Source organism: Fukomys damarensis, unplaced genomic scaffold (genome assembly GCF_012274545.1).
Source record: "Fukomys damarensis isolate Sample0158 unplaced genomic scaffold, DMR_v1.0_HiC HiC_scaffold_32, whole genome shotgun sequence".
Classification (NCBI taxonomy): domain Eukaryota; kingdom Metazoa; phylum Chordata; class Mammalia; order Rodentia; family Bathyergidae; genus Fukomys; species Fukomys damarensis.
In genome coordinates, this window is record NW_022900944.1 from 18,703,496 (window position 1) to 18,712,784 (window position 9,289).

Genomic DNA, 9,289 nt, shown 5'->3' on the forward strand with positions numbered 1-9,289 from the left:
AAATTGAAATTTAAAAATCATAGCATCTATTTTCTGAACAAAAGTACACAAGATGCTAAAAAATTCTTTATTTTTGTATATTGTGCCTCTAAATATATAATCTTATGGCATTGTGCTGTTTCCTGTTGTATGTTTTCACTTTACTGGTTGATATTTACTAATTGACTAGTTACAGGTAGCTAACTTCCATTTCTGATACTATCAACAATTAAGACTTTGATGAATTATAGAATCAATTATCTCTTCATTAACTAAACAAGCTTTTGCATAATATCAGTATTTTTTGTAATCTAAGTAATTTATTGTATGATGCGCATGTGTGCTCAAAGCTCCATATTCTCAATGCCAAGTTCTCCCACGCCTCCTGATAGCTATCAAGACCAATCTTGGGAAGTATTTCAAGGCAATCCGCTGACATAAGAGTGGAGGCACCTACTTATTGCTACAGCCACTCCTTTGAAAATATTTCCTTTGTTATCAAATTAGCCAACCCAATCATACTGTGCTCCCAATAATATTTCTGAAAGGCACACATCACTCTGGTAGTAGCAAAGCCAGGACTCAAACTGAAGTCTGTGTTCTCAATGACCATGCGCTCCCTATTATGTTCAAAAGGGATCTCATGCCCACATTGCAGTTGGTGATCTTATGACACTGGGCATGCTTCACAGTGCAGCCAAGTTTCCTTTGGTTGCAAGTTACAGGCACTGGTTCCAGTCAGTTCAAGTAAGAGTATGCAATTTGTTGAGTTTTTTCCAAAAAGCTCATGCAATCCAAAGATAGAAAGTGCAGTTTGTATGAGACAGATACAAACATCAGAACATCAACAGCTAACAAGGCAGCTACTCTCCTTTCTCTTCAAGACCCAAAGTTTTACTTTTGTCCAATTTATCCTCTCACAGACACTGACTTCACAGCTTTTCCACATGGTAAAACTGGTCCCCATCAGAAACCTGCTGCTCAGTTACCTCCCCACTTTACCAGGATGGACTGAGCTTCTGTCAGACACACTTGCTTGTTATGTGTTAACTCTGGATCCATCCCAGTTGGGGGAACCAGTTTCTACCAGCGGCATGAGACATAGACGTCCAAACAAGTGTGTACCACAGCTCATCTTGGCATTTCCTGACTTGGAAGACGGGAAGACTGGTAAGATACTACTATTCCGAGATAGTAACTCTTCTGTTTTTAGGCTCTTGGCTAAATCCATTACATGGACCATGTCATCAAACCTTAAAGTGACCATATGAAACAGAAATTTTATTGACTTATTTTACATGTGCAATGGATGAGGCATTGAGCGATTAAGGAACTTGCTCAAGAAGATCTCCAATAAGACCTGTAGTTCCAAAATGGTTATAATTTTAAAATTAAACATCAGTTTAATAGAGATAGATTGAAAGAGGCATATTTTTTCTTAACCTCAGGTCATTTTTTTTCTTTAAAGAAAAATCTGCAGTCTAAACAACATTTCAACGATTAATTTAATTTAGACCACATTACTATTTTATAATGGATAGGAGATGGTAGTAATGATGAAACAGTTATTGTTAAATGAGTGAGTCAGACATCCATGGAAAAAGAACAATAAGCCCTAAGTCTCCAAGTATGGAATGTGGAGCTTGTGGTTAAAAAGACCAAAAAGAAAAACAAAACAAAACAAAACAAAACAAAAAAGAAAAACAGAAATAAGAAATAATTCAAGTTACATTTTTTAAGTTTGATAGACATGTTTCCATTTTTGAGTATATTTCAGTGTTTTAATCATATTAGGTTGGCAAGAAGTTATGATGGTTCCTTCATGGTACCACTCTGGGCCCAAGCTGATTACCCCTTCAAACTCGGCACTGCTGAAAATATTTCAGAAATAGGATTTTTCCCAATAAATAGAAAGGAACAGAGAAATGTTTAATTAAACAATCTTTATTTCCATACAGTATAATGAAAATCTCTTCATTACTGGAGAAAGTGATACAAATTCAGCAAAGCTTAATACATCAGTAGTGAAGTGTTGCTCACAGTTTCACTGTGATACACTCTTTCAATGGATTTGACTACAGAACCAAATTTTATTTTGTGTCTAGGAACTATAGTTAAAAAAAAAGGCTTTTCTCACTTTCTAGGAATTAAAATTATTACAGGAAGGCAGCAGTTATTAAATAAATTAAAAGCATCTTTAAAGTTTTTCCATATACATATATAATATATATATTTATAATTGCCATTCACTGTACAAGCATTAAATTGTCAACTAAAACATTTACAGAAGCTAGTGTGAAAGGTTGAAGGGAAGTCTTAGATTTTAGAAAAAGGGGGTCATTTTATCAATTATAAACTACATTAAAATACAATTCTCAGAGGAAGAAAAACTATAGTCAGACTTATCCAAGATCTCTTATGATTGCTTATTTAATCTTACACATCAGATGTGCATAGCTACTCTCAATTCAACCAGAGATCAATGTCCAAACATTAGTTAATTTTTAGCAGAGAAAAGCAACAGCAAGCCTAAGCTGAATAGTGTCATTACATAAAAAACTGTGTGAATCTGACTGATGATAGTATTACTCATGTATGACTGCCTATGAAAGTATTAAATTGGCAATAAGTTTCATACATAACATACAAAACCTTATCTTAGTAAATGCCCATCTCTTACTGTATAGCTAGGTGAATACAGAATCAACCTGGAATACTGTAGTCCCAAGAGCTAAGGAAGCCAATCTTCCAGTTTAATTTCTACAACTTGAATCCTGTGAATTGCAGATTATTTACACTGGTTATAACAAAGTATTCTCAAAATACTGTATTGACACTTGCAGTCCCTTGAGATGCAGAAAATGGGTACTGAAAAAAGAATTCCCTTCTTATGTGTGTGTGTGCACGTGTGTGATTGCGCATGTGAATCCCACATTGGGGAACGGCCGGGGAAGGGTGGGAGTGGGAAACCTGTAGGGTTTGGTAAACGGCATTTATACACTTAGTATTTTTTCTTACCAATGCCAATTTAGTATCAAGAAATTTATTAAAAGACATGTATGTAGGAATTCTATGGAAACTAGCACCTAACAAACTGAGAAACAGGCATGTATTTTCTATTTTAAACAGATTTTCATTAATTAAATGGACAATTCATTTGCTTCAAACTTCACTAATGAAAATCAATCTTTCTTTATTCTTTTGGAATAAATTTTTTTGATTTATACCACTATATGTCCTCACTTCGGTAGAGGTTGAAATGAGGGTTAGGAGATCACCCAGAAAATACTGGTGAAGTCTATTTCCACTGTGCAAGATTTGTCCCAGTGTAGTAAATTTATCATATCAAGTGATAGTAAAAATAAATCTTAATTAGTTGGTACTTGGAAATTTTTATTATTTAGGGGACCTTTTTTGCCATTGTAGGATTTAATCTGTGATAAGTAGTCACTGGCTCATATTAAGAAAGGGAAAAGACATTTATTTGTATACAAAAGGCTGAGACAGGATACTAAGAACTGCTGGATAACATCTCTAGGAAAAACTAAATTAAGAATTCAATCAGATCTACCAAAAAACAAATTTTCTTTCTCAAAAAACAGTATGACTAGGATATGGTAGCCACACTCTGGCCTTTTCCTGTCTTTTAAATTTGGCCCTCAGAGTTGTGAGAAAATTTATTAAAAATTAATTTTACCCCTCATCTCAGTTTGAATCTTTAACCTTATGCTAACAGAACAAAAACGAACTGGAGGAAAATAAGTAATTTAGGCAGCAGAATTTAAGTCATCTTGGAGACCTGGTGGGTCTCATTTAGCTCTAATACACACTCACACCAATGCTAGTGTAACTCAAAAATGGTGAAGAGCCTCTTTTCATGGCAGCCTTTTTAAAATAAGCTTCCAATAAAATACCACTTAGACCACAGAGAATGCCATGCTCATTTACCAGCATCAAAGGACAGGATACTCCTGCATCTGGCTTAGGAAGAGACACTTGCACCTAACACTCTCATCCCTTCCAGGAAGATGTGTACTAAACAGCTCATAATAGAAACCCAATGTTTCCTTGCCTAAAGGGCCGACCTGTTCAAGTGGTCAGCCCCTTCATTTTACCAGGGAGGACACTTGGAGCACACAGTTCATGCAGTGCTTTTCACAAAATAGATGCTCAGCAATTTTTAAAAAGATGACTGAGCCACCATAGAGAACTATGTGCAGAGAAGGGACAAAGCCCCACTTCTTCTGAGTCTGCAGTTGCAGAACGGGCTGAATTGTCTCTAATTGTCAGGCCAGACTGAACTAAAATGAAGACTTGCCACAGATCCACCATTAGCAACCATGCATATCCTGAAATCACTTGTTTCTCAAGTAAATACAGTGAGTGAAAGATTTCAAGGGCAAAAATGTAAAACAAATGGAAATGGGGGACAAACCCCAATTTAATGCCTGTGTTTGACTTCCTTTCCTGCTGGATAATTTTTAGTGAGTTTTGCTAAAATGTAGAGTTCATGAAGGCATCAAACACTTGGACCAGAATGATGAACGATACTCAGTATGTGTCTGATTAGAATGGTCTCCAAATTTTCATCAGTTTTTGAGTCTCAGCATCTACTGACAACTTCCCAGGAGGAAAAAAAAAAAAACAAAAACCAAAAAAACTCATAATGGCGTCACGAAAGATTTTTGAATTCAATGTAGAGGACAAATGAAAATATTTGTGAAAAAAGTACAGAAAAACTGCATTTGATTTTCAAAAACCGAGCTGCTGATTTCCTTTTCTGGGACACAGTGAAATGAAAACTGTTCTTCTGGTGAAACGGTTGGGTTCAGTGCTAACTCCATGTGTGCTCTTGGACGTTTCTATCAATTTTAGTAATTGAACAGTACTTTCTAAAACATGAAATTAAAAAATAGAAACCTATGTATTCCGAGTTATAGAAGTATATTAAGTAAACCTTACAGAGGGCACAGGCACCTGACATGTGAAAACACACACACACAAAGACACACACACAGAAACACACATATTCACTCTACTTACACAATGTCTTATGGAAAAAAATCAAGGATAAACAAGTCTCAGAACACTGAAGACAATTAAACATCAAATCAACTGGGTTATTTAGCACTTGCTAAGTTGCTCAGGAGTCTAAAGCAATAATCCTACTTAAAATATGAAATTACTATTTTCCTAGTCTCTAGATCAGCAGAGATAAATGATAAGCTATTGCTGTTTTTCCAATAAAATTTTAAGGCCCATTACAAAAATAAATCAGTGTGCTCTCTACGAGTTCTAAAAACAGTTTGCTAATTTTTTTGTATGACTAAAAAAGAAGTAAGTGTCCATATTTACTAAAATCACACTTTTAGTTACATTCAAAACCAGATACAGTTCAGTTCTGCTTGCTGGAGCTCATCAGGCTATTTTCATATTCCCTTTTGACTATTAAACAATTTTTTGGAACAATGCATTGGCAGTGCAAAATAAAAAAGGTCTGTAAAAAATGAATGATTGAATTAAGCATCGGAACGAGTTCTTTGCTGGGTTATCTGCAGGCACAGGACTCTACTGTCATGTTGGGGTACACTTTGAGCACGACATTCTTATTCTCGTCAAAGAACAAGATGCTGAGTGAGGACATCTTCTCTGGCACGCAGCAGGGCTCTGGAATCCCAGGAATGACCCCCACCGCTCTCACTATGCTCTGGATGGTTGCATGATTTGATGGCTTCAGAGACTAGAAGAAGAAACAGGAGAAGAACACAAGTTAGGTGGAAGTGTTTTTGTACTCCTCACTTCTCACCACATAAAATGCTTGTATCACCAATCTCTCCAGACAGTGTAGTCACACCCTGGCGTCTTCACAACTACACCGTTTCTTACAACGACTCAATGTTTATGTGCTGGCGAAGCAAGCACAAGACTCAAAAAACTTAAAGGGCCCCTGGGAGGTCAAAGAGGTAGAAAGTGGTAGAGTGAGAATTTGAATCCAGTTCTCTCAGCTGAAATAATTACAAACAACTTAATCTCCGATCATGGAATCAACACATTCTTGATGATTTCAGTGACAGGACTGCAACAACAGTAAAATAATTTGTTCTGACCTAATAATGATCCCAAGGAACACTAACAAGTGCCTTATTAAACAGAGATATATTATTGCCAAGATTATAATGATATGTATAGATTGATGTTAAAATAAAACTAATGAGAATGAGGAATATTTATTAAACAGTCGTCAAGAGAGTGAGTAGGATAGTGACTACGCCACTAATGCTAATTATTCAACACTCAGAAACATAAATTGGTGTTTAAAAGATTGAACCACTGAACACTAGGGGTCACTATTACTCCACAATTTAGACAAGCTTGGGCCTGGTGTGTTTTAAGGGTAAACTATGTTCTCTGGGAATAAACTAGGGAGTATAAGGTTATCCCATGGATGTCAGAAGTTTCACCAAAGAAGCCTGGGTTAAATCTCTTCCCTGAGAAAATTCCAAATGGGACCATTAACATCCATATGAAACATATGGTTTTATTTAGAATGCCCTATGCTTCACTGCTCTACCCAAAAGCACTGGAAGATTTACAGGCCCAGAATATTAGGGATTACCAATATGGTCAGAAGAAATTCAGAAGAGATGCCACATTTTTCAGCACCAGTTCTCCCCAATGTCTCTTAGCTGAGCGAAACTACTGTACTTTTGTTTTCAAACACATTCAGAAACAGGCATTTGCGGGCTACAGGTGTAGCCTAGCTTGTATGAGGACCTGAGTTTGATCCTACATGGCAAAAATCAAAACAAACAAAAGCCCCCCCAAAACGAAATGACTCCAGCAGAAATTTGCAACTTGCCAGAGATCAAGTCAGGATAAGATTTTATCCAAAAATCTCTCTACAGGATTTCAGATTCAAGCCAAGTTCCTTGAGGCACCTCAATGAACTGGGATTTTAATTTCAAACTCCTAAAACTCCAGCATCAGAAAGTACGATAAAAGGATAAGAGTTACATGCAAGCCAAGGGAGAATAAAACAGGGAAAGCTTGGCAGATTGTGAAAACACACAAACAAAAAAGTTCTTGGCAGAGAAAGAGAAAACCTGATTTGCCTCATCCTGTCTTTGAATTTCAAGGAAAAAAATTATCCCTAAATTAGGCTCCGACTTTATTGTGAATAGACATAAATAAAAATTATTTTAGTGACTGGTAACTCATTTTACTTCTTCCTAGAAATTTTATGTTTTAAGGCATATAGTAAACTTTCAATTAATTTGCTCTAATCCAGGCTGTTCTCTTTCACACACTGTGTGGCTTTTATCTCTGTATTTGTGTGTTTTACACAAACTGCAGTCTGCACTTCCCCTACATGTCAATAACCACTGCTTGTTATTTTACCAGTATTGGTAATTTCTCAACAAACAAACAAACCTAAAAAGTCTTTGCAGTCATCCACTTTTCTCTATTGATTTAAAGTTATTCTGAAGTCTTGATCGTCCAAAAAGCTTGTCAAAAAACCTGAAGAGTATTTTAAGCCAGCATTTTCTGACATTATTTTGTTATTGTTAATGTTTACTGGCTCCTAATATTTAAGTTTCATCAAAGTAGATAATTAATAGAAGAGCCCCTAATAATTAGATGAGCCCCTCAGCAATAAATAGCAGTGTACTTCGCTGTTCCTCAGTGCCTAGAACAGTGCGCACTCTGGAGAATCGCTGTGAGAGAGATGAAATACTTCTAAGAAGCAGTGCGCCCTCCCTTTTACCTATTTCTGTGGAAATAATTTCCCGTTAACAGGAATAAAATGTCTGCGCAAACGACCTGGTGTAGATATGGAAAATATTCTTGGGTGTTTCCTAGGAAAATTCCTGTCCTTAGCTCCAACTCAGAAATGATGGACTCAGACACCAAGAGCAAGAGTAGTGGGCCCAGCAGAGTGCAGGTGCAAGCCAAGGCTTCGGGGTTGGTGTTTCTTATTAGGAGCCTCTCAGGTTGCGGCGGAGCGCCCCCTCTCGCCTCACCATGCGATCCTCTGATCAAGCTGCGATTAGCAGGAATAATTATGTCCTGCACAGATGACCCATGCTGTAATTTGCCGGTGTGAAGCATACTACCAGTGCATGATTTTTATTTGTTTTTAAAATTCCGGTGATGTTTCCCGTGACTCCCTTTACTGAGTTTAAGAAATAGAATTGCAAATACAAATCAGTGCTTTCTCTCACCCATCTCTCATTTTAAAGAGGGTGAAACATGTCTTCAACATGAACTCAGGTAACTTTTTGCTCAGGTAACTGAGTACACTGAGATGTAATGTTTTTAGGGTTCACCTTCATGTTCCAAGATTAGAATTGGAAAATTCAGGAAATTCATTAAGCACGCACCATTTTGAACTCCATAAATGTGCGTTTCTCTCTCTCTTTCTTTCTTTCTTTCTTTCTTTTTCTTTCTTCTCTTTCTTTCTTTCTTTCTCTCTTTCTTTCTTTCTTTCTTTCTTTCTTTCTTTCTTTCTTTTCTTTCTTTCTTTCTTTCTTTTTAATTAATGGTACCTGGGATCGAACACGGGGCCCTTGTGCTTGCAAATCAGTGAACCAAAACCCTAGCCCAAATGTGTGTTCCTTTATATGGGATGCTTGGCTCAAAGGATTTCAATTATTTGCTGCCTTATTCAATTGTCTTTGCAATTCCCAGCTTTTGCACAATTCCTTGCAAAAGTAACTTCGTTCCTCTAAGCCTTGTTGGTTTCTTGGATCTCTATCAGCAACAATAGCTCAATCATTTTCATTTGAAATTTCTGTTTTCCATCTCTGCTAAGGTGGTGAGGGAGGCAAGCTTGGCTTTAGCTTTAAGGGTATTTTTCATCTTGTGGCAGAATTCCAAAAGTCTCTCTCTGGGAGAACAGATTGGCTGTAAAGCCTAGAAATCAGACAAATCCAAACTGCCGTGTCTGTGAATGAAATCTACAGTGGACAGGCTCGCACCTGCCAAGCTGTGTGTGATGTCCTCTTGTTGAATTTGATTACAAATGCATTAGCAGGGGAGAGTATGTCCCCTCTGAAATGGCTGAAAGCTGAAAGCCTTCATTCCTGACCCCGGCCATGAGGTTTTGCTCCACACTCTTCCAGTCCAGCCCACATGGGTTTGATGGCCCAGAAACTATCTAATTGGAATCAGTGAAAGGGCAAAGCCTGGAATTTGGGAAAGGCAGAGCACAGATGTTCTGAATTACGGAGCAGGTTGTCGACTTTTGCAGATCAACAGCCCCACCATATAGAGCAGGCTTTTAATTCAGGAGGCCAAAAAAAAAAAAAAA

General features: G+C 37.1%; 1 protein-coding gene across 1 annotated transcript in view; it reads right to left on the minus strand.

Moving 5' to 3' along the window:
- Positions 1-2,405: 2,405 nt before the first annotated feature.
- Positions 2,406-9,289, minus strand: part of Bmp3 (bone morphogenetic protein 3) — a 29,332-nt gene continuing 22,448 nt past the window's right edge. The window contains exon 5 of the mRNA XM_010629892.2: positions 2,406-5,719. Coding sequence (XP_010628194.1) covers positions 5,528-5,719 — 192 coding nt within the window. The 3' untranslated portion in view covers positions 2,406-5,527. The remainder of the gene's footprint in view (positions 5,720-9,289) is intronic.